We start from the raw sequence: 24,281 nt of genomic DNA on the forward strand, positions 1-24,281 counted from the left end.
TTAATTATTTTCTTATTAAAAACTATTTTTCCACTCCCTTTTTTTTATTTTTTATTTAATTTTATTAAGGGTATTTTTGGTATTAGGGAAAATATTGACAATTTTTAATAATTGTGAAGAAAAATATTGTCACAATTGAAAGCTTATGAAATACATTATATAGTAGTTTAGAGGAGGTAAGTGAATATATATATATATATATATATATATATATATATATTTTGCAAGGTGCCAACTGTGGACTTTGTGAAAAAATATTGAGGGTTTCACGACGGGCCCATCTCTCTTTGGACATTTATATTTTTTCAACATTTTTTTGCCCATCTCTTTAAAAACCAGCAACTCAGCAAGTTACTGGTTTATTTAAATGGTTTTTGTCACAAATTCCACAAACGTGGCTAAGGTGGGGGAGGTTGCCGAGTAATGCTTAAAGAATGATGTGACTCTTAAAATTATTATTGGGCTTATGATTAATTATTATTAAATTTTGATCAAATAATAATTTTAAAAGCCACCTCATTTTTAGAGTAAAAAAAAAAAAAAAATTTAGAATTACTTGAGGTGGCCCGGACCCATCCAAGCCCAAAAGGTTTAGTTATATTTTGTTGTGGCCAATCTTTTTTAAGACTTTATTTCCCAAGCCAGCAGAATACCGAAGAAATTCATAATTAAATAATAAAGTACAAAATCATAAAATAAGACACAAATATTTTACGTGGTTCGGTCAACGACTGACATCCATAAATAAAGCTCAAAGAGCTACATTAGGCTCTAATTGAATGAATTGTTTACAATACAAAATGCTTTATTTATAGAGCTCATATATAAATGTAATCTTAATCAAATCCTCTAATTTATGGTGATTAAATCATAATCAAATCTTTAAATTATGGTAATCTAATCTTTATCAAATCCTGAACTTTAGGGTCATTCAAATATACTCTAACATTCTCCCTCAAACTCAAGGTGGAAGATCCTGAAACCTTGAGTTTAACTTTTTTTTTTTATTTTTTTTTGAGATAGCAAAACAATACAAAAGATGGTCATCTATTGGCCAAAAAAGAAAGCCAACTTTGGGCTGAAATGAGAGCCAACTTTGGGTTAAAGTGGGCCTGAGTTTTAAACAATACCACATAACCAACTATGAGCTGAAATGACCTGGGTTTAAACAATACCACAAAGCCGAGAAAAAATAAGCCAACTATGAGCCAATATATAGATGGGCAACTTGACCTCTTTTGAATTTTTTTTTATTTTTTTTATTTTTTTGATGGTCAGCTTGGCTTCTTTTGAATTTTGATGGGCAACTTGGCATCTTTTTATTTATTTATTTTTTTTTCAACCGAGATTCTTTTCATTTCATTTTTTTTTTCTCAGTTTCACTTTTTTATTTTTTTTTAATTTTAATTATATCCTATTCGCAGATTGCATTAATTATATCCTATTCGCAGATTGCATTAAGATGGGATAAAAATTACCTTAATCCCGTAACCAAACACATCTAGGTTTAAAAATCTAAACTAGGATAACATATCCTTAAACTAGAATAAGAAAATCCACAAACTCAAATAAGGATAAATTAAACCCGTTATCAAACACCATTCATCTTCTTCAATTTCTTCTCCAGATTGACATCAAGCATTGCTGGTGCCGGTGATGGTGTGGGACTGCCGGATGTGGTGGATTGATGACAGCAGGGATGACGCAGTGGCTTTCTGGTCGTCATGGTGGTAGATCGGTGGTTGATGGCGTGATGGTGAGACGCGAACAGTTGGAGACCAGTGAAACCGAGCCCGTTGGGCTTGGAAGGTTGGATCGGAGACTGGAGTTAGAGGATCTGTGGCTGGGTGCGGCAAATATCGGTGACGAACGGCGCAGCGCTTTCTGAATGGTGGACTGTCGCTGGCGATGGAAGTTGATGCTGGGCACTGGATCTGAGGCGATGACTGCGAAAGAGAGATCAAACCGGGTTGTCAGTGGCGGAACCCGACGATGTCCGTGACGGGAGGCGGTGATTTGCTGTTGGATTGCCGGTGAAGTCTAGTGAAATTGGTCACCGAAGGCGGCAAAAGTTGCCTGAAGCAGTGTTGATTTTTTTTTTTTTTTTTTTTAATCCGGTCATATACCTGTGCTAAGATCTATGGTAAAAGATCTGCAAAGGTATTGCAAAGGTATTGACCATCAAGAACAAGAAATCGGAAAAAAGAAAAAGAAATAAAAAAATTACAGGACTGTTGGATCGGACACTGGCATTAGCCAAAATGCTCTAATGCCATGAAGAATAATGAAGAGATATAGAAGAGCGGAAGAATAATAGGCAGAGCAGAAGCATACAATGGACTACATTGTATTGATATTAATTTAATATGAAGGACTACAGAGACATCTATTTATAGAAAGGTTATGAGTGATAAGCAAGTAACCTAATAGACTAAAGAAAAGTAAACCTAGTATACCTGGGATACATAAGGAAATAAATAACCCTAATATAATATTCTTCACATCCCCTCAAACTCAAGGTGTAAGCTTGAGTTTGGGTAAAAGAAAGGGAAAGAAAGAGTTGAATTCGCTGAAAAAACTGCATGTGCTGAAAGAGTTGACGAAGTAACCCTTGGGACGAATGTGGAGGCGCGTTTACTGACGAATAGAACCTTTTGGGCACGTGTGAGCGTGTGGAAGCTTGGACACTTCAGATCTCTTTGGATCTGTACTTGGTGGCGTCGTGCATGGCGGCAAATCTTCCACAAATCTGTAGATCTGTGCCTCGCATTGATGGATCTGGGATAAATTTTCACAGATGAGGCCGCGATGAAGGTTTAGAAGAGATTTTAAGCGGAAAATCACTTGGCAGCTACACACTGAGCGGCTCCGGATCTATCGGCTGGCATGATTTTAAGACTATGGGCAGAAATTTTGGCAGCGCTTGATGTAGGGCGATGAGACTGAAATTCGTCAAAGGGAAAACGCTAAAAAAGACGTTTATTGAAGGCCATAGAAAGTGGCTCTGATACGATGAGTTAGGCCCATGTTAGAAATTCGTAGGCCTAACTCATCTCATAAAACTGGTTTAATAAGAGAGGGTTGTCTATTCCTTATAAACATTCTCAAGATATTGGCCACAGGCAATGTAGGATTATTCATCAACACCCTCCCTCACGTGCAAGCCATTATTTTTTCTGGTCCTTATCATGGGGTAAGTAGTGTGGGACCCATTTGTCCTGTGGTAGGTTATAATACCATAAAAAAATTCATAATTAAATAATAAATTGCGGAATCATAAAATAAGACACAAAGATTTTACGTGGTTAGGTTAACGACCTACATCCACAGATAAAGTCCAAATTGCTACATTAGATTCTTATTGAATGAATTGTTTACAATACAAAATACTCTATTTATAGAGCTTATATATAAATGTAATCTTAATCAAATCCTCTAATTTAGGGTGATCAAATCATAATAAAATCCCTAAATTAGGCTAATCTAATCTTCATCAAATCTCTAACTTTAAAGCCATTCAAATATACTCTAACAACAAATACCACCCTTTCTAGTTTCTATACTAGTTTCCATGCAGATTGTGCGATTGTTATTGAATTTGTTAGTTCTTGTGTTGGCTTAATTCAGTTTCAAAATGCAGAGGCTACTGTTCACAGACTCAAACACTGATATAGAATGCTTAGAATCCAATCTCGACCGTTCATAATGTAGATTCATGTGTTATGAACGTCCCTGCAAAATTTCAACTCAATCAGACCACAAACGCCCATCGATCGGAACTGTTGATCAAGACTGGACAGGCGGGGTCCGGACCGCAATTCCACGTGTCCGGACCGCAATTCCAGAAACTAAAATTTTGCTCCGCAAAGCCGTGTCCGGACAGCCCATTAACATGTCCGCACACCCCATACGTTTTAGGCCCAAAAACGTGATTTTAAGTGGGTTAGGTCTAGGGTTTTGTCGGGGGTATATATACATCATTATAGAAGAGAGAAGTACGAATTTTCACCCCCAGAGTGTTCGTCGGAGGCTGTGCTAAGAGAGATCATATGTGGTGAGCGTTAAATTAAATATCTTAGAGTTTTAGTTATTCCTTTGATAAATCTACGGTTGAGAAGTCTATCGGAAGGGTCCGGTAAAAGAGAATCACGTTGAAGAAGATTGTGAGCAAGGAGACGAGTTGTAGGCTTGTCGATCTTACAGAGCCAAGGTCTTGCAAAGGGTTGTAAGTGTTTCTAGTGTCTGTAATCTCTGGATAATCTTTTGATAGTGATTTCCTGGGTTTGACTGCCCCGGAGAGGTTTTACTTTTAGATCGGTTTCTCAAAGGTTTCCTCTTCGTAACCAAAATCTTTGTGTGTGATTGTTCATATTTTGGTGATTGCTTTATATATTTTGGGTGATTGAATTGTTTATTGCTTCATAATATTAATTCCGCATAAATTGTGATAAACAAGTTTTTGGAGTCGGCATAGCGTTTTTCAATTGGTATCAGAGCGGGTTCACTCTGTGAAGGATTAAATTCCTGAGTGTGATCTTTGTTTCTTGTTTAAGATGTCTCAAACCCTTAACACTATGCCTAATTTTGATGGATCAAATTATGGCTATTGGAAGTCCCGTATGAGATTTTTCTTAAAATCTATAGACATTTGGCATGTCATTGAATCTGGATTTAAAACTCCAAATAAGCCGACAGCTGAATGGTCTAATGTTGAAAAACAAACTCGTATGGTGAATGACAAAGCTATGAATGCTCTATGCTTGGCAATTTCACAAACTGAGTTCTCCAGAATTTCAAATTGTGATAGTGCCAAGGATGCATGGGAGATCCTAGAAACTACGTATGAAGGAACTAATCTTGTTAAAGCTTCAAAACTTCAAATGTTAGTTTCTCAATTTGAGGATATTAAAATGTTAGAGGATGAGACATTCAATGAATTTTTTGGTAAACTTAGTGAAATTAGAAATTCCATGATAAATCTAGGAAAGAAAGTTTCTGACACTAAGATTATTAGAAAGATCATGAGATCACTCCCTGAAAGATTCAGAATGAAGATAACAGCCATTGAGTCATGCACTAATCTGGAAACCATGAGGATAGAAGAGTTAGTTGGTGCCCTTCAGACTTATGAGTTTTCCTTGCCTCAACCTAGGAAAAATAAGGATATTGTCCTTAGAACTCTTAGGAAGAACTCTGATGAGTTATCTGATGAGGATTCACCAGATGATGAGGAACTTGCATTGATAGCTAGAAGGTATTTTAGGAATGAACATAGAATTTCCAAAAAATTTGGAAAACAAAAAGAGAGTACTCAGGGTAGAAATGAAAGAGACCCACGTGGTCCAAAATGTTATGAGTGTTCTGGCTATGGTCATGTGCAAAAGGATTGTGCTAACCTCAAGAGTAATAAGCCAAAAGGTCAAAAAGCCTTCAATATTACATTGAGTGACACTGATGAGGAAGAAACTCCTAATTATATGGCTTTTGTTGCATCCTATGATTCTGATAATTCTAATCAATCAGATGTTCAGTCTGCCCCTGATAATGAATCAAATAAGGTTAATGATCTTCAAAACTCATTTAACAATTTAATGGAAAAGTTTTCTATGCTTAGAAATACTAACTTGAAAATTGTTAAGGATTTTAAGAATCTTGAGCTTGAAAGAGATAATTTGTTGAAATCTTTGAGTGATTCACATGTTGTTTGCAATACTCTCAAATCTGAAAATCATGTGTTAATTGCTAAAAATAAATCCCTTCAAAATGATCTGATTACATCTAGAAATCACTTGAGTAAATTCTCTAATGAAAAGCTTGATAAAATGTTGTATATTCAAAAGCATTCTAGTGACAGATCTGGCTTAGGATTTGATAAAACTGCTTCTTTGTCTTCTAACCGTGTTTCTACTTCAAAGACTGTTTTTGTTAAACCAGTGAAAGTAGAAGAATCTTCAAGTGAAGAAAAGCAAGTAGTTGCTCCGACTCCTCAAGGTAAGAAAGGTAAGAAAATCTACATTGAGCCACATGCATCTTACCCTACACCTAGAGTCATGCATCCTCTTAGGAAATTACCTTCTCAAAGGTTTATCCCTACATGTCATCATTGTGGCAAAGTGGGTCACATTCGACCTCAATGTTTTAATTTGAAACCTCATGTGCATATCAATGAAAATTCCTATTCTAGGAAAGAAAATGAGGGTTTGGTCGTAATGATGAAAGAAGTGCTATCTAGGCTAGATAAGTTTGAGCAAAGTCATAAGTCTAGACCTAAGATTTCTCAAGTTTGGGTTAGGAATGATGATACCATTCACCCGTTGGGGGGGAGTGGTGATGATCTCACCTTATCTTAGGTGAGTCACCCACATGCCTAGGATTGATTCTCTTGCATATCTTTGCATATCCTAGAGCATGTTGTTTTTTTTTTTCTTTATGCATTGCATTTTTGTTTGTTTTGCATTTGTTTTTGTTTGTGTGCATTTCTTTTGTGAAAAATTTTAAAAAGACAAAAATATGTTACTTTGATTGTTTTCTTTTCTTTCTTTTGTCTTATACACCTAGATAGTCCATTAATTTCTCATGTTGCTTTTTATGAATTTAATTCCTTGCGTCTTGGAATGTTCTTAATATGCATGAGATGAAAATTTGTGTCAATGGACTTGTTTTTGTGGTTACCTAAAACCTGAGCTTATGTGGTACATTTTGCCTATGCCTTATCTCTTGTGCACATTTAAGCTTAAATTGAGGTTTTGTTTCACTTTATTTGTGAGGTTTGTTAGGTAACCATATGAGGTTTTTGACTAGTAATATTTTTCAAATTGACCATATGCTAGTTGAACCTAGGGCTTAAAAATTCCTGCTTTCTCTTTTGTGGTAAGCACCAAAAGTTTAAGGACACTTTCTTAAAGAGAAAAATAAACAAAATAGTGAAACAAATAAAATCAAAAGATCATATTCCAAAAGGAATTTATTTCACTGTGTCAAACTTATGCAAAATGTTTTACAAAGAGAAATGTATAGGATGAGAGTGGCTAGGCCCTAGTATGATAAGGTTTGACTTTTGATTTGATATACTTGTCAAAACCTCATGGTGGTGAAACTTTCTCCTCATTTTGTAAGTTGAAAATTTTTCTTTTTGAATGGCTTACCCACACATCACACAAGCATGGGTTGAATGGAACATTTTCTTGGCTTGGGTTAAGCAATATGAGTTTCTAGCCATTTCTAGTCTCATGTATGTTTTGCATATTTGAAGCATGTTTGGGATATTCATTGTGCAATACATGAGTCATTGATGTGTTATCATTTGTGTTCATTTGACTTTTGAGGGGGAAAAACATGTTTTGCATTTTTTAGCTTCTTGTTTATTATTGAGTCATATGTTGAGGGGGAGTTTTTGGTGATGTGTGTTCATGATCTTGCATTCTACGTCATTCTTTTGTGATCATGAGTTTTATTTTTGTATTCCTGTTCCACATATGCCTTGATATATTTTGTGAAGTGTTTCAGGAAATATGAAGAACTTTTGTCATTCTGTGACAAAAAGGGGAGTAAATATGGGGAGATGATGGGATTGGCTCGGCATTTTGGTTTTGTCACTGAATTGCCAAAGGGGGAGTTTGTTAGTTCTTGTGTTGGCTTAATTCAGTTCCAAAATGCAGAGGCTACTGTTCACGGACTCAAACACTGATATAGAATGCTTATAATCCAATCTCGACCGTTCATAATGTAGATTCATGTGTTATGAACGTCCCTGCAAAATTTCAGCTCAATCAGACCACAAACGCCCATCGATCGGAGCTGTTGATCAAGACTGGACAGGCTAGGTCCGGACCGCAGTTCCCCGTGTCCGGACCTCAATTCCAGAAACTAAAATTTTGCTCCTCAAAGCCGTGTCCGGACAGCCCATTAACATGTCCGCACACCCCGTACGTTTTAGGCCCAAAAACGTGATTTTAAGTGGGTTAGGTCTAGGGTTTTGTCGGGGGTATATATACATCATTATAGAAGCGAGAGGTACGCATTTTCACCCCCAGAGAGTTCGTGTGAGGCTGTGCTTGAGTGATTATTTTGTTGTGAGCCAAATTGATTCCTCTTAGAGGATTTTTGTTAGTATTGATTGTGTGCTTAATTGAAGTCTATCGGAAGGGTCCGATAAACGAGAATCACGTTGAAGAAGATTGTGAGCGAGGAGACAAGTTGGAAGCTTGTCGATCTTACAGAGTCAAGGTCTTGCAAAGGGTTGTAAGTGTTCCTAGTGTTTGTAATTTCTGGATAATCTTTTGATAGTGATTTTCTGGGTTTGGCTGCCCCGGAGAGGTTTTACTTTTAGAACGTTTTCTAAAAGGTTTCCTTTTCGTCACCAAAATCTTTGTGTGTGATTGTTCATATTTTGGTAATTGTTTGCTTTGATAAATATCCGTTAATTCCGCATAAAATTGAGATATTTATCTGTTTAGAGTTTTTCAGAATTTTAGGTTGTTCTTTCACTGTAAAGTTGATATAAGTGCCAAGAATTCAGGGGGTTTTACAGTGTTCGACATGTTCCAAGCGCATACACTAGACAAGCACAACCAATAGATCAAGGACATGCTACACAGTGGCAGATATTTTAGTATTTTGCATCTTCCGAGAATTGAATCTCTTGCAGATTACTTGAAATCTCCATTCCAAATTGACAAGAAAATATACATATTCTCTCTGGTCTCTTCGTTAGAGAACAAAAATCACAAATGACACTCGCAATAATTCCAATAGCATTGCCACCGACTAGTGATAGTAGTGAATACAGTCCAATCCCACACTATGCGGGTGTAGCAATCATGGGTGCCTATCTTTCCCTTGTCTTCTCAGTTTTTAACTTTATATCCTTTTGTGTAACTGTCTTTACAATATTTGTCCTCCTTCCTGGGGGTCTTAGAGGTGGACTATTCTCCTCCTCTATTGCAAGTGCCAACCATCTACAGTGTTATATATGCACAAAAGGGGGGAGGGGATTCCAACTAGTAACATCTGCTTCATTAGGCGTGGTCCTAGCCGATTGGCTATCTCTTTGGGACTATTCGGAGGAGTATAATTTCAATACGGTTGTGGCATAAAAACCCTTGTTTTATGCCCACCATTCAGAAGCTGATACATCAGCTTGTAACACAATAAGAAAGAAAACACAACCACACCTGATTATATTAGGTTCTATTACTTTCTTTTTTTATTTTTATTTTTTAAATAAATTTAGAGGACCACCCAGGGTGGCCGGCGAGCCACCCCGGCCTTTCTAGGGTGACGCGTAGCCACCCCTAGGCCCTGGGGTGGCCGTGCACCACCCCATATGGGTCACCGCCCCCACCTCCCTCTACTCACGCTACTGCCGCTGCCCATGCCTCCGCTACTAATCTCTCTCTCCGGAGTATTTCTCTGCATCCAGTGGATTGGTTGATTCTTTAATGTTTATAAGATAGTTATCATGTGTTTTGATTTTAGTGTCTTAAAATGTACTAGATGAGGAGTTTTTTTTTTTTTTTTTTTTTTTTTTTTTTGAGGAGATACGTGAACTTTCCCCAAATACTAATGATTGTTTAATTCGTCCAATTAATCCAATGGATTTGGGTGTGTGTTGAATTTATGAAATATTGGCTTAATAACAAGACTATATCAGGATTCCTATAGGCAATTAGGCGTATCTGCATGGATTAATGGGATTGGGGGAGTTTTTCTTAAAAAGATTCCATTTGTATAAATTAGTTTCGGAAATAATAATTTTTTTTTCTTTTCTTGAACTAGTGTCTTTACTGCTGCATGTGTCAAAAATAAAATAAAGAATGCTATATATGTTGAAGAGAATATATAAAAGAAAAAAAAAAAAAAATACACATACCTGATACCTCCCTCAACCTATCCTTTCATTGTCAATTTTCTTTTAAACTACTCATTGTGTCAATGTCCCCCCTAAGAGCAGCGTTATTAAATTTATCTCACCAAAATAGTTAAAAATCACATTTAACTACCAACTTTTTTAAAACACTCTCAGTAGTCTCATCATTTCAAGAGAAATGCTACACATCCTAAATTTTATTCCCAAAAGTTAATTCCCAAATGATGTGTCACTATTCTATGAGTTGGTAATACACTTCCCAAAATAATAAATATCATGAGATGCTAATACATCATTTAGGAATCAATTTTTGCGAAAGAAAATTTGGGATGTGCAGCACTCCTCTCATTTCAATTATTCAATTTAAATATTATTTTCCAAAGATTTCTTTATTATTTATTTAACACTTATATTTTTGAATGTTTGTATTTTTATAACAGTCATATTTTTGAATATTTATCTTATTCTAATGGTCGGATTTTTAAAAATTTGTATTTCCCTAACAGTCATATTTTTTAATTTTTTTTCTTATCCTAACGGTAATATTTTTAGACATTTGTATTTCCTAATAGTCATATTTTTAAATTTCTTATCTTATCTTAACGGTCATATTTTCAAATATTTGTCTTATCTTCACAGTCTTTTTTTTTTTTTTTGTTTTTTTTGGCCTAAGGGTCATATTTTTCAAAAAAAGGACACATGCTTTCACTATAAATAAGACAATTTTCTCTCCAATTATCATTCATCTCAGCCTAGGTTTATTTTCAATTCAATATATATATTTTTTTGGGAAAAATATAAAATGGCCCCACAAACTACCAGTCATTTGTAATTTAACCCCCTAATGTTCAAAATGTGATAAAATAGCCCCCCAAACTACTAACATTTTGCAATTTGGCCACTCCGTTAGGCAACGCCGTTAAAATGGATGGAAAAGTTAAAATGACGTCGTTTTGTTGAGATAAAGTTACTGAAATGCTCTTTTTAGAAGAAAAAAAAATTAAAAAAATAAAAAAAAAAACCCAACTATACGTCGTCGTTTTGCTTTCAAGCAACAAGTCCCCTTCAACAAAAAAGTTGTTGTGTTGATTTGTTTCTCAAGCAAAGAACCCATTCCGGCAAATAACCCCCTATCCAGCAAAGAACCAAGAATCCCAGTAGCTATTGGATCTTCTTCGTCAGTAACTTCAAAGATTCACGTGCTTCTTGTTCTTTTCAAGATTCCACTTTGATTTCAGCAAATGAGGCGAAGTGAAGTGACGAACTGAAAACAGCATTAAAAACTGAAATCGGATGGAAGGTGCTCTTTCATTTGCTGAAATCTGTTGAATTTTGAAGGAGTTGGCCTGCTGAAATCAAAGTGAAATCTTGAAAGGAACAAGAAGCACGTGAATCTTTGAAGTTACCGACGAAGAAGATCCAATAGCTGCTGAGATTCTTGGTTCTTTACTGGACAAAGGGGTTATTTGCCGAAATGGGTTCTTCCCTTCTTTGCTTGAGAAACAAATCAACACGACAACTTTTTTGTTGAAGGGGGCTTGTTGCTTGAAAGCAGAACGACGACGTATAGTTGCCTTTTTTTTTAATTTTATTTTTTCTTCTAAAAATGGCATTTAAGTAACTTTATCTCAACAAAACGACGTCATTTTAACTTTTTCATCTATTTTAACGGTGCTGGCTAACGGAGTGGCCAAATTGCAAAATGTTGGTAGTTTGGGGGACTACTTTATCACATTTTGAACATTGGAAGGCTAAATTTCAAATGGCTGGTAGTTTGAGGGGCTATTTTATATTTTTCCCTATTTTTTTTTCTCTTGGTGAAAGAAATGGGAGAAGAGAGAAAACAATTTTAATCATTTTTTTATTCATTTAGTGAGTGAACGGTCCTCACTATTAATATTTCAATGCATTCACTTTTTTTTTTTTTTTCAGCAAATTAGTGAGGGATGTAGGATTAATGGTTTTTATGAATTTCTTTTTTTTCACCTAAATTACGACACAAAAAAAAAAAAAAGGTTTTGTTGGGCTTCTCTCTAAGGCTAACAAAAAGACAAAAATAACCCTAAAACAATTTCAATAAGACATAAATATCTTTATAAATTAGAAAAAAATAAAACACAAAATTAAAAAATAAACAAAAATAAAATATTATTTTTTAAAAAAGTAAAAAATTTATTAGAAATTGATTATTATTTTTTTTTTGTTAATATGTTTAAAAATAATAATTAAAAAAAATTAAAAACAATCCTTATAAATTGGTTTTTCTTTTTTCTTTTTTCGTTTTATGTTTATTTTTATTTTTTCTATATTATTTTTTTAAAATTATTTTTTTTATAAAAAATACCCTCATAAATTGGATTTTCTTTTCTTTTCTTTTCTTTTTTAAAAAATAAATTACTATATATTTGTAATAAAAAATAAATATTTTATTTTATTTTTAAAAGCATATCGTTATAATTTTTTTTTCTTTTTCATTTTTAGTTTTTATAAAAATAATTTGAAGATTTTTTTTTTTTAATTTTATGAAGTGTATTTTTGTTTTTCATAAGGACATTAACATTTTGTTTTAAATGGGACATTGACATAGTTAAATTAGTTTGATGCACTAGACAAAGCCCAGCTGGTTCACAGAATAGACGTTCAGACGCACAAAGTCCTTTACACCTCATTGTCCCCAAACAACGTTAAACTCGTTGCTCCAGTGACATGTGCTAATCCAATCCTATAAATAGAGGGACGGCTAATCTTCTCATTTAAAGCCATTTTCTTACTTTTAACTGTCCGGACAGACCATCGCCTCTCCTAGAATGGATCAGAGTTTGAGGGATGCTGCTGAGCAAGGAAACATCGATGCCCTGTACGGATTGATACGGAGGGATGTAAAAGTTTTGGATAGGATCGACGAGTTATCGTTTGTTGAGACTCCTTTACACATAGTTGCATCTGCGGGGCACACTCGATTTGCCTTGGAGATTATGAGGTTAAAGCCGTCATTTTCAAAGAAGCGTAATGAAGATGGCTTTACCCCTTTGCACCTTGCTTTGCAAAATAACCAAACCGAAGTGGTGCGCCAGCTACTTGATGTTGACGAAAACCTTGATCATGTCCAAGGAAAAGAGGGTGTGACTCCTTTGCATTATGTTGTTCAAACTGGAAACCTTCATCTTTTAGTTAAATTTTTATATGTTTGCCCCAAGTCTATTAAAGATGTTACAATTCGAAGAGATACTGCTTTTCATATTGCTCTGGAAAACAACTAGGTAGATGCTTTTAACATCCTTATGAAATGGTATGAGAAGACCAGGTTTAATGATAAGTTTGCCTCACGTAACAAACAAGACAAATATGTCTTATTGTCGGGGGTAGGGAACCTGCTGAATTCGAAGGACGAGGAAGGCAACACTTTGTTGCACATTGCAGTATCTCAAAATCAACCCCAGGCAAATTCTCTCCACTCATGGTTTCCATTAAGAAATATTGAGTCGGTGTTTTAGGGGTCTATTTTGTTGCTCGAAGGAATGATATATTAAGGATTCAATTTCAGGAACATGCTAAAAATTGACTTCAAATGATTTTTTTTTCTTCTTTAATTTGTAACATTACCTTATTGTACGTTGTCCATTTTAAAGTGACAGGATTACTAATTGTGCATGACTGCGTCATACAAGTCGTGCGGCGATTATTGAATAATGTTGGAGTCACCATAAACTCTGAGAATTTAGAGGGTTGTACCATCTGGCAATGGCAAAGGCCAATCAGCAGTGAGATGAGGCGTATGCTACATCTTGCTAGAGTAGTTTTACGTCTTTCCCCTAGTCGTAGAGCTATTACTCATGAAGTTTACTTCAGATCTAACTTTGTTCGTGATTTCCGGACGTTTATGCTTCGCCTACAAATGGGTATGCCGAATGAGTTGCGTAGTATCCTGTTGGTAGTTGCGATGCTTTATTTAACAATCAACTTCCAATTGGTACTCATCCCCCCGGGAGGACTTTGGCAAGATAACTGCAATCCTCAACACAATCCGGTCGGTAATTACACAGTCCCACACCAGGTAGGGAAGGTAATCATGGATGAACACTATTTCCACCTACTTTATGCTATTTTTAATCTTACCAGCTTTGCTGTAACAATGGGCCTATTAATCATACTCCTCCCATGGAGTAGTCCTCTTAGTTTGCTTTTCCTAATACCCATGTTTCTCCTCTATTTATGCTATATGCTTTCACTTTATAAAATCGTGACTCCATCTTTATTTAGTAAACTAGATCGTAGTTGGTGGTGAAGTTTGTCTGTCCTGGTTTCGATGTTTCTAAGTGGCACTTTTTTCGAGAGCTACCAATAACTTGTAGATCGAGGATTTCCTTCTGGCCCAAAATTTACATTGAACCGGTGATGTTAGACTACACAGAAGTAAGGTGCAAGCGAAGCAGTTGGTTAGTCGGCTGGTGAAAGAAGATTTCATGGAAAAGATCAAAATTATTTCCTATGCATGCTTTCACCTTTTATCAGGAAGGTTATTGTATTTCATTTCAGTTTTATCAATATCTCTTTGTAATCCAAGACTTTATGAAATAGATAATTTCTTTTACATTCTGTCTCTCCTTCTAACAAAATACTTATAAAATAATGATTATACTCCAAAAAAATTATCACAAAATCTCTCCATGGTCGTGGAGGGCCATATGGACCCCATTCCGGCGGTCATAGGGACTGGGGAGCCATGGAGGTCCTGGTGAGAAATTGAAGGAAAATGAAAAAGAAAATGCTTTGTAGTTGGTTCAAGCATAAGCATTTTTTTAGAAGAAAAAAAAAAAAAGGCATAAGCATTTTCTCTACCGGGCCTTGATCTAAAAAGAGCCTAGCTTGGCCCAAGCTACTAGGCCCTAAATGAAGGCCAGGCTCGGCCTGAACTGTCAGGCCCTCAATGGGGTTTTGACTTGCCCAAAACCCAAGCCGTGGCTTTGAATTATCTAACTTTTAAATAATTACAAAAATATAATTTGACTTGCCCAAAACCCAAGCCGTACAGGACCGGACGTGTGTAGTTGTCTAGTTTGTTTTCCTTCTGGAAATTGTAATGGTTGGTTTCTAGCATTTTTATATGCTGGAGTGTTTGTTTGTACAAATTGATTTTCATCATTACGAAATTACCCATTCAGTCAAAAAATGAAAAATAAAAAACTTATATATAATTATAAGTACGTATCTTAACTATAAAAAAAATATGAATAGTCATAAAATTTTAGATAGTTTTAGAAAATTAGAAATCAATAGAGAAAAAAATTTATAATAATGTTATTATAAATATGTATATATATTTCAAAATTAATTAGAAGAAATTCATAGATTTTTTTTTTAAAAAAAAATTATGGATAAGTATAAATAACTTTCCGTAATGATATGTAATTATTGATAACCATTAATAATTCAGTTATAATTATTAGTAGTTATAACTATGTATATATAATTACAAAACTAATGTATAATAATAAATTATATTAATTAGTTTAATTACAAAACTAATAAAACTAATTGAATGAGGAAATTACAAAACTAATTGAATAATTAGTGGGCTCCCAAACAATAACCCCAAAACAAAATAAAACAATACATAAATACAAACAAATGGATGGAGATAGGATAAACAAGTGACCCAGCATTCGTAATGAGCCGTATAAAGCAGTTACAAAAACAAAATGAGCACAGATTAATGCAAATATATTTGAGCCCCCATTAGGAAATAGAAACAGCCATCTAAAAGAGTCTAAAGTGGTAAATGCACTGTCAAAGTCCAAATCAGATACTGAACAAAATAAAAAATAAAATAAAAGACACCAACACAAAGTTTTGAAGCAAAGGTCTTCACAATTGGATCTAACCATAAAAGTATAGGCAGACATAAACCCAAAACAAAAAATAACAGAAAATACAGAAACACAACAAAACAACCAGCAATAGCCCGAGCATGAAAGACGGAACACATTAGCCAGAATACACATTAGCCGGAATACAGAAGACGGAATACTAACTATTGTTTATTTGTTTACATATTTTCCTGCACAAAATAACAACTCGCATATAGCAAAACTACTTAGATTGCCAATCAAGGTTGTACTTTTTGATGTTAGTTCTAAATTATTTTTCTGTTATGAAATGTGTTTATAAGAAATATTAGTTATTTGGTTGTTATTTGATTATTGTATTTATTTGATTGCAAACTACAATATGTTTTAATAGTTATTTGATAATTATAGTCTAAGTTGTTATTTGATAATTATAGTCTAAAGTGGCTTTTAGTTCATACTACAAGAAAAATGGTCATTAGCGGCGATTTGAAAGTCGCCGCTAATGAGGGGTCATTAGCACAGGAAGTATCTGTGGTTTTCATAAAGAGTAATTTTAGAAGGCCTACTTATATCCTACTAAGAATGATGTGGTTATTAAAATCATCAATTGATCAAAATTCAATAATGATCAATCACAATCCCAATGGTGATTTTAATAACTACATCATTTTTAGTAGGACATAAGTATGCCTTCTAGAATTACTCTTAACGGAAATCCACGTCACTGACACATGGACCAATTAATTTTCGAAACCTGTCATAAGTGCCAAGTCATCAGCTATGACTAGATATGCAACCTGCCACTTAATTAAAAAAAAAAAAAAATCCACTTAATAAAGTAAAAAGAAAGGTTCTTTCTTTTTTTTTTTTTAAAAAAAAAGATATTAAAATTAAAAATTAAAATTGAACACCTTGAATTAAAACATAACCCATTAAACATAATCATTCATTTCAAGTTCTTTCAACGCTAAATCCTAGGCTCCGGCGACAAAGGTCATCTCTAGGCGAAATAGTCTCTGGCCATGAACCCACGCTCCGGCCACGAAGCTTCCTCCCCAACGCACCGTTCTTTTACGGCCAAATCATCGTACCAACCCACTGTTTTTCCACGGCCAAATCTCGAACGAAACCAACCCATAATCTTCGACAAACCCAAACCTACCGGTCTTCCACAATCAGACAACTTGCAATTTTATACAAAGCAAAATTAATAGAAATACCAAAGTATTATAAAAACTTCCATAAAAACTTCTCTATACTCTTAGCCGTTATATTCACTAAGGCCTCCACTTCTACCCACTTTGTGAAATAATCCACAGCTACTTCTGCAAACCGAACACCCCCCTTTCCACGAGGTAGTGGTCCTACTATATCTACCCCCCATTGCGAGAAGGGCCATGGTGAGGAGACTGAGCTTAATTCCTCCGGGGGTTGCTTGGTAATGTTAGTGAAGCGTTGGCATTTGTCGCAATTTCTGACCATCTCTACCGAGTCCCTGGTGATGTTAGGCTAATAGAAGCCTGCTCGAACTGCCTTATGTGCCAACATCCTTGCGCTTGAATGATTTCCACAAATACCTTCGAGAATCTGACGAAGTATATAATTACCTTCTTCCTTGGAAACGCACTTCAGAAGTGGTAACATGAAACCTCGTTTATATAAGGTTCCATTTATCATGGTAAATCTAGCAGCTTTTTTCCTTAGCCGGATAGCCAACTTTTTTCCTGATGGGAGAATTCCTCTCTCCAGATGCTCCACCACTTCCTTCGACTTCTTTCGAATTCTCCTTGGATAAGCCCAACAATTACTTGAGAGTCACTTCGTAGCTCAATAAACTAGGCTCCCATCTCTCGGGCCAAGCCGAGTCCAGCTATTACGGGCTCGTTTTCAGCTTCATTGTTGGTAGTTCTAAACTCCAACCTTATGGAACTGCGCAGCTCTTCTCCTTCTGGGGTGATTAATATTACCCCAGCTCCACCATGTCTTCTTGTGGATGACCCATCCACATAAACTACCCAACTTTCGTCCCTCGGCCATTGTTCTGCATCTGGCAGATTAGTAAATTCTGCCAGAAAGTCTGCCAATGCCTGACCCTTGATGGAGTTTTGAGGGAGGAATTCGATATCAAACTCTCCAAGTTCAATTGCCCAATTGGCTAGTCTTCTGGATAAGTCTAACTTGCGAAGCACCTTTTTGAGAGGGTATTCAGTGAGAACCTTTATCATGTGAGCTTGGAAGTATGGTCGGAGTTTCCATGACGCTATAGTAAGAGCGAAGGCAAGCTTTTCCATTTGGGGGTATCTCTCCTCGGCCCCTTTCATTGCTCGGCTGATAAAGTATACAGGCTTCTGCACTCCTTCCTCTTCTCGTACAGGGGCTGCACTTACTACCGTTGGAGAGACAGCTAAGTATAAATACAATACTTCTCCTGGGACTATTCGACTTAGCAAAGGTGGGTTGACTAAATACTTCTTTAATTCCCCAAAAGCTTCCTTGCATTCATCAAACCATTCAAAGGCCTTTCTCAGGATTTTAAAGAATGGCATACACTTATCGGTTGACCGATAAATGAATCGGTTAAGTACTGCTATTCTACTTGTTAATTGTTGGAGTTGCTTCGTATTCTTTGGAGACTGCATATCCAAAACTGCTTTGATCTTTTCTGGATTAGCTTTAATTCCTCGATTTGACACCATATAGCTGAGGAACTTTCCCTAGGATACCCCGAATGCACACTTCGCAGGATTTAGCTTCATTCCGTACGCTTTCAACGTTTCAAACGTTTCATGTAGGTCAGCTGTATGGTCCTGTGGTAATGTGCTTTTGATTAATATGTCATCCACGTACACTTCCATGTTCCGCTTGATCTACTCTCGGAACATCTTGTTTACCAGTCTCTGATAGGTCGCCCCTACATTTTTTAGACCGAAGGGCATGACCTTATAACAGTACAGGCCTCGGTCAGTAATAAACGCAGTCTTCTCTCTATCTTCTGGGTGCATGTAGCTCTAGTTGTAACTAGAAAATGCATCCATAAAACTGAGTAAACCATACCCAGATGTTGAATCGACCAGTGCATCAATGCGTGGCAGAGAAAAGCTATCTTCCGGACAAGCTTTGTTAAGGTCGGTGAAGTCTACACACATTTTCCACTTTCCATTTGATTTTTTAACCAATACTACACTGGCTAACCAATCGGGATAGTGTACTTCAATAAACCGAGCTCTGAGCAGCTTCTCTACTTCTTCTGCTATCGCCATGTTTCGATCAGGAGCAAACTTCCCTCTCTTTTACTTCACTGGTTTCATACTTGAATCTACATTGAGCTGGTGAAGTATGTCTTTAGGGCTAATGCCGGGCATATCTTCATGCGTCCACACAAATACCTCCAAGTTCTTTTTTCAGAAAAGTGACGAGGCCTTCTCGGACCTCCGAGGAGAGTTGAGACCCGACCTTCACAACTTTGCCATTTACTACCATCACATCTTCTAGCATCTCGACAGGTTCGCCCTTCGGTTCACCTTCCTTTCTGCTTTCCACGGTGCTAACCGTCAAAGGTGTGGCTTCCTAAGGCTTCTTCAGGGAAGTGTTGTAACACTTCCTCACCGCAGTCTGGTCACCCTTGACCTCTCCGACTCCTCCTTCTCTTGGGAACTTCATTTTCAAATGATAAGTTGAAGTTACGGCCTTCAACTTATTCAATGCTGGCCGATCGATTATTGCATTGTAAGCAGACGGTCGGTCGACCACCAAGAAGTCTACCATGACAGTTGACTGCTTGGGATCCGTTCCTGCTGTTACAGGAAGTGAGATAATCCCAATAGGTTGAACTTGTTCCCCTGTAAATCCGACTAAGGGAAAACCAAATGGTTTGATCCTACTACGATCAATGCCCATCTGTTTGAAAATTGGCCAGTAGAGGATGTCACCTGAACTCCCATTGTCCACTAAGATACGATGGAGCAAATGGTTAGCCACTGTCACCGTTACCACCAATGCGTCGTCATGGGGCATCATCACTCACTTCGCATCTACTTCAAAGAACGATAAGACCTTGGGCTCTCGCTTTAAGGCCTTGGCAGGCCTTTCAAGAAAGAGAACCTCTTCAGTCTGCACCCTTCTGACATGGGCTTTTCTGTCTGAGTTAGACTCTCTTCCACCAGCTATACCTCCTGAAATTGTTAGGATTTCTCCTACTACATCATGATTCCGAGGTGGGGGATGCACCTCCCGATCGTTCCTCTGCTCAGCCTGCTGATTATGCATTGGTTCAGAATACCAATCATCTCTCGGGCCATTGTCATGTCTTTGCCTCTTCTTTCGGCCTCCGATAGCTTCTAGGTTTCCCTCGAGCAACAGGGGCTGCTGATGATCCCTTCCTCTGGCCCTCTCCCCTGCCAGGAACCTCACCAGTTTACCATTCCTAATGAAGGATTCTATTTCGTGACAAAGAGATACACACTCCTCAGTCAGGTGGCCGACTTCATTATGATAGTGGCAAAACTTGGTGTGGTCTCGTTTCGACGCGGGACCTTTCAGTCTTGTTGGCCATCTGAAGTTAGGGTCTCTCCGGATCTCCATCAACACCTCGGTCATATTAGTGTTCAATGGAGTGAACTTGCTAAATTTCCTCGGAGACTCGGTCTTTGGTTTGAGGGCTCTCTTATCCTGCTGCTTCTGGTTTCTTGCCTGCTTTTTCCCGAAGCTCACTGGTGCTGCCTTCGCACTACTCTTCTCTTGCCGAGTCGCCTTCTCTAGGGACTTCATCAGGGCAGCAACAGTTTCCTATTGATTGATGTACTCTTCCACCTTGTTTAGAAAATGACGAAGAGTCACCATTGTAGATTTCTTCGCTAACTCGGCCATTAATGGCCCCTCGGCTCTCACCCCATGCATAAGAGCCTCGAGTTCCGTTTACTCACTCGAACTCTCTACTGTCAACTTCTCCTTATTAAATATGAGCATGAAGTCTTTTAGGGACTCATCCTTCCCTTGAACCAAAGAAAGCAGGTAAGCTAGGCTCTTCTTCCTTTTCCGAGTAGCCAAAAATTGGCTTAGAAAGAGACATCCCAGGGATTTGAAGTTATCCACCGACTTAGCAGGGAGTCTTGAGAACCACTCCTTGGCTGCTCCTGCTAGAGTTAACAGAAACGCCAAGCATGAGATCTCATCTAGTGTACCGTGGAGGATAAAGTGTGCTCGAAGGCTTTCCATATGCTCCGTAGGGTCTCCATTGCCGTTATATTTGTCTACATGAGGCATTTTGAATTTGTCGGGCAAGGGGAAGTTCATCACCCTATCCGTGAAGGGTGGGTTGGTGTTCTCCATGAGTTCTTCCGCCATCAACCCGTTCTCCCCATTGGCCATTTTGTCAGCCATTTCAGCATACTTCCTCTTCAGGTCTCCCAGCTCAGCACTTACATCTGTTTCATTATGGAGAGTATGGGATCTCTTGCGATGAGATCGATCGCGATGAGCCCTTCCGCGGCGTCTTTCACTATGAGACCTCTCATGGCGAGGTCTCTCGGGATGAGACCTCTCAGCATGGGACCTCTCGTGGTGATCCTCGTTCTCAGCACGAGATTTCTCGTGATGACCCTCGTTCTGGGCTGTAGTATGACGGCTGCCATGAACTGAGCTCGCACTACCTTCAACCTGCTTGCCTTAGCGAATGAGTTCTCGTCTTTCCCTTTCACGCCTTTCTTTATGCTCCTTCTCCCGCCTTTCTTCTCGCTTACGCTCCCTTCGGCCATTGCGGCCTTCAGCAGCTATGAGCTTGGTAGCGAGATCATCGTTCTGATTCTTCAACGTGTCCATGGAGGCAGTCATCTGCCTCATGAACTCAGCGAGGTCAGGAGGTGTTGCAGCTACGCCGGGCAGCTCGGCTTGGCCATCTAGCGAAGGATGCGATGCACGTGTAGTTACCATTTCGAATTGTTGTTAGGAACTGATGAAAATCTCAACGTTCCCATAGACGACACCAAACTGTTGATGCACAGTTTTCCGAGGATGAAACGTGGCGCACTCTCCAGATGGTATCGCGATGTCCGAGGATGCGTCTGGCCTTCACACAAGAACAAACAATAGGATTAAAGTCCCTGATGGTCTCTCGGCGGGGATACTCTGATGCCTAAGTCAGTGATTTAAGAGAGAGAAAAGATGTAAGCAACAATAAAACAGATAGTACGAGTTGCGATTACCTTAGCACTGATAGGTGACTTGTATTTATAGGCATAAAAGGAGTTTGTCCACCCGCACGTCTCGGAGCCTTATCCCTTGATATCTGCTGCACAGGTATTTAAGAGATGGATGGTTTGTTAGTTGCTCCGTGATCTTAGTAACCTAAGATCATGGGATATGTGTTACAGCTTTCGTGTGACGCTAGGTTAGGGTGTCCGCGTGGGACTTGGTCACATATATCAGCTTAGATGCTAACAACTGATATACATCTTAATTGATATAGATAATCCAAGTGTTGGACAATATGAATATATATCTCCATGGTAGAATGACTAATTTGTCCCTCGACCTTTGACTATTTTGGCCCATGAGTTGTGTCTCAGACTAGGAGCCTGAGACCTCCTCGTGCTAAGCCGACCGAAGGCTTGGCAGGCCCACATATCTGCGGAGTCTTGGGCTTAGGGCCAGTTGGGCCTTACGAAATTGATCCATGACCCAACAGATTTAATATCTAAATTATTGGAAAAAATTTTATTTAATTTTCTAGACAAAAAAAGTAAAACTATAAATTAAGTAAATATGATATACCAAATAAAAATACGAGAAAGAGTTAATTGACATTGCACATATATGTCTTCATCTTGCATGGCTACTTTAAAATTTGTTTCAAAATACACTACTTTACAATTTAATTAGTGAAAGGAGAGGATGGAGCTATGAATTATTGGATTGTGGAAATTGATCCATCTTCGTTTGGTAGCTCTTGAACAATAGTAATGTTGAATCTTTGGTGTGGTCCTTCACGTCCGTCAATCAATGTAGCTCTTAGCCAAATAATGAATTCTTGCTCTGAAGAAAGCCTTGCAAGGCTTTGTATATTAGTAATGCCCTGAAAATAAAAGTAAGATAGGTTTGATGAATCATAAAAATAAGGAGGAAGTCATGTTACAAAGGTTCCACAAGAAGTGGAAGGTATTTGTTGGTGCTATAAAAAAAGTGGAAGACATTGATAACCTATATTCATAATATTGAGTAACAAAAGATTTTGAGCTACGAGGATTTTAATTTTAATTTTTGGTGGGTTTTGTTTGATTTTTTGTTCTCTTTGGTTGTAGGAATTGTATTGTACTATTTGTTTTTTATGTGTGACTGTTTGGTAAGATTGGATTGATAAGTAAATAGCCTATTATATTGGATTGACAAATAGCCTATTAAGTAAATAGCCTATTATATTGGATTGACAAATAGCCTATTATATTTGTCTCTTTCTCTTAAAAATGAAGAGAATGTTAACTTACTTTGTGTCTAAATTAACATGCAGTTAGAATTTTAAGATTGTTTAAAAAATGGGGTAACTTCACTAAAGACCCCTGAGCTTCCAATCGATTTGACAAACCCTCCTTAAACTTCAAAATCTCTCAATTTAGTCTCCTGAACTTTCAATTGCTCTAAATTTGGACCACTCCGTTAGATTTTAAACGTTGCATGACGTTTATACCCTTGACTTTTGTATAAAATTCCAACTTCCAAAACGTTTTTTTATTTAAAAAAAATGAAAATTAGGGATATTTTGGTCTTTTTCTATATTTTTAACGGCTAAAATTGATGGAGAGGTCCACATTGAGAGCAATTGAAAGTTCAGTGGACTAAATTGAGAGATTTTGAAGTTTAAGGGGGGTTTGTCAAATCAGGTGAAAGTTCAAGGATCTTCAGTGAAGTTACCCCTTAAAAAATTAAATCACACGGACCCAAAATGCACTATATAAAAACATAAGACAGCACAAAAGGAATATATTTAAGAGATAAAGCTTCAACAAAAGTAGACTCATAAGACAACACGAAAGGAAGAAATTTATTTAAGTGATAAAGCTTCAACAAAGTAGACTTACTGAAGGTAGATGAGAAGTTTCTTTTCGTTAAACTACTCTGACATAGATTCTCGTGGTCTGCTTTCTATGTAAATTAACTTGCAGTTAGAATTTTAAAGATTGGTAAAAAAAATTAAATCACACCGAATCAAAATACACTATATAAAAACATAAGACAGCACAAAAAGGAATTTATTTAAGAGATAAGGATTCGTGTAGAGGATAAATTGTATTTCGTTGTTTGTTTAATAGAAGTTCACTTTTGTTAAATAACTTCTTCACATGCATGCTAGCTTGGAAAACAATTTGAAATGCTCCCACTCACATGCTAGCTTGGAACTTGGAACACTTTAATATCCTTTGACTTGATGGTGTGCAAACATTTGTGAGAAATCTTCTTTCTTGCTCCTTTGTACTAAATGAAGCGTGAGTGTGCTATGAGTGAGACAAAAAGAAAGAAAGGGAATAAAAAAGAAAAAAGTGAGTGATTGGAGGGAAAAGAAGGAAAAAAAAAAA

At 37.1% G+C, this 24,281-nt stretch overlaps 1 protein-coding gene across 1 annotated transcript; it reads left to right on the forward strand.

Moving 5' to 3' along the window:
• The first annotated feature begins 1,699 nt into the window (after positions 1-1,699).
• Positions 1,700-13,128, forward strand: LOC132174188 (ankyrin repeat-containing protein BDA1-like). Its single transcript, XM_059585880.1, has 2 exons — positions 1,700-1,852; positions 12,658-13,128. Exons 1-2 carry the CDS (start codon positions 1,700-1,702, stop codon positions 13,126-13,128), a joined length of 624 nt encoding a protein of 207 aa, XP_059441863.1.
• Positions 13,129-24,281: the final 11,153 nt, after the last annotated feature.

This window comes from Corylus avellana, chromosome ca3 (genome assembly GCF_901000735.1).
Source record: "Corylus avellana chromosome ca3, CavTom2PMs-1.0".
Taxonomy (NCBI): domain Eukaryota; kingdom Viridiplantae; phylum Streptophyta; class Magnoliopsida; order Fagales; family Betulaceae; genus Corylus; species Corylus avellana.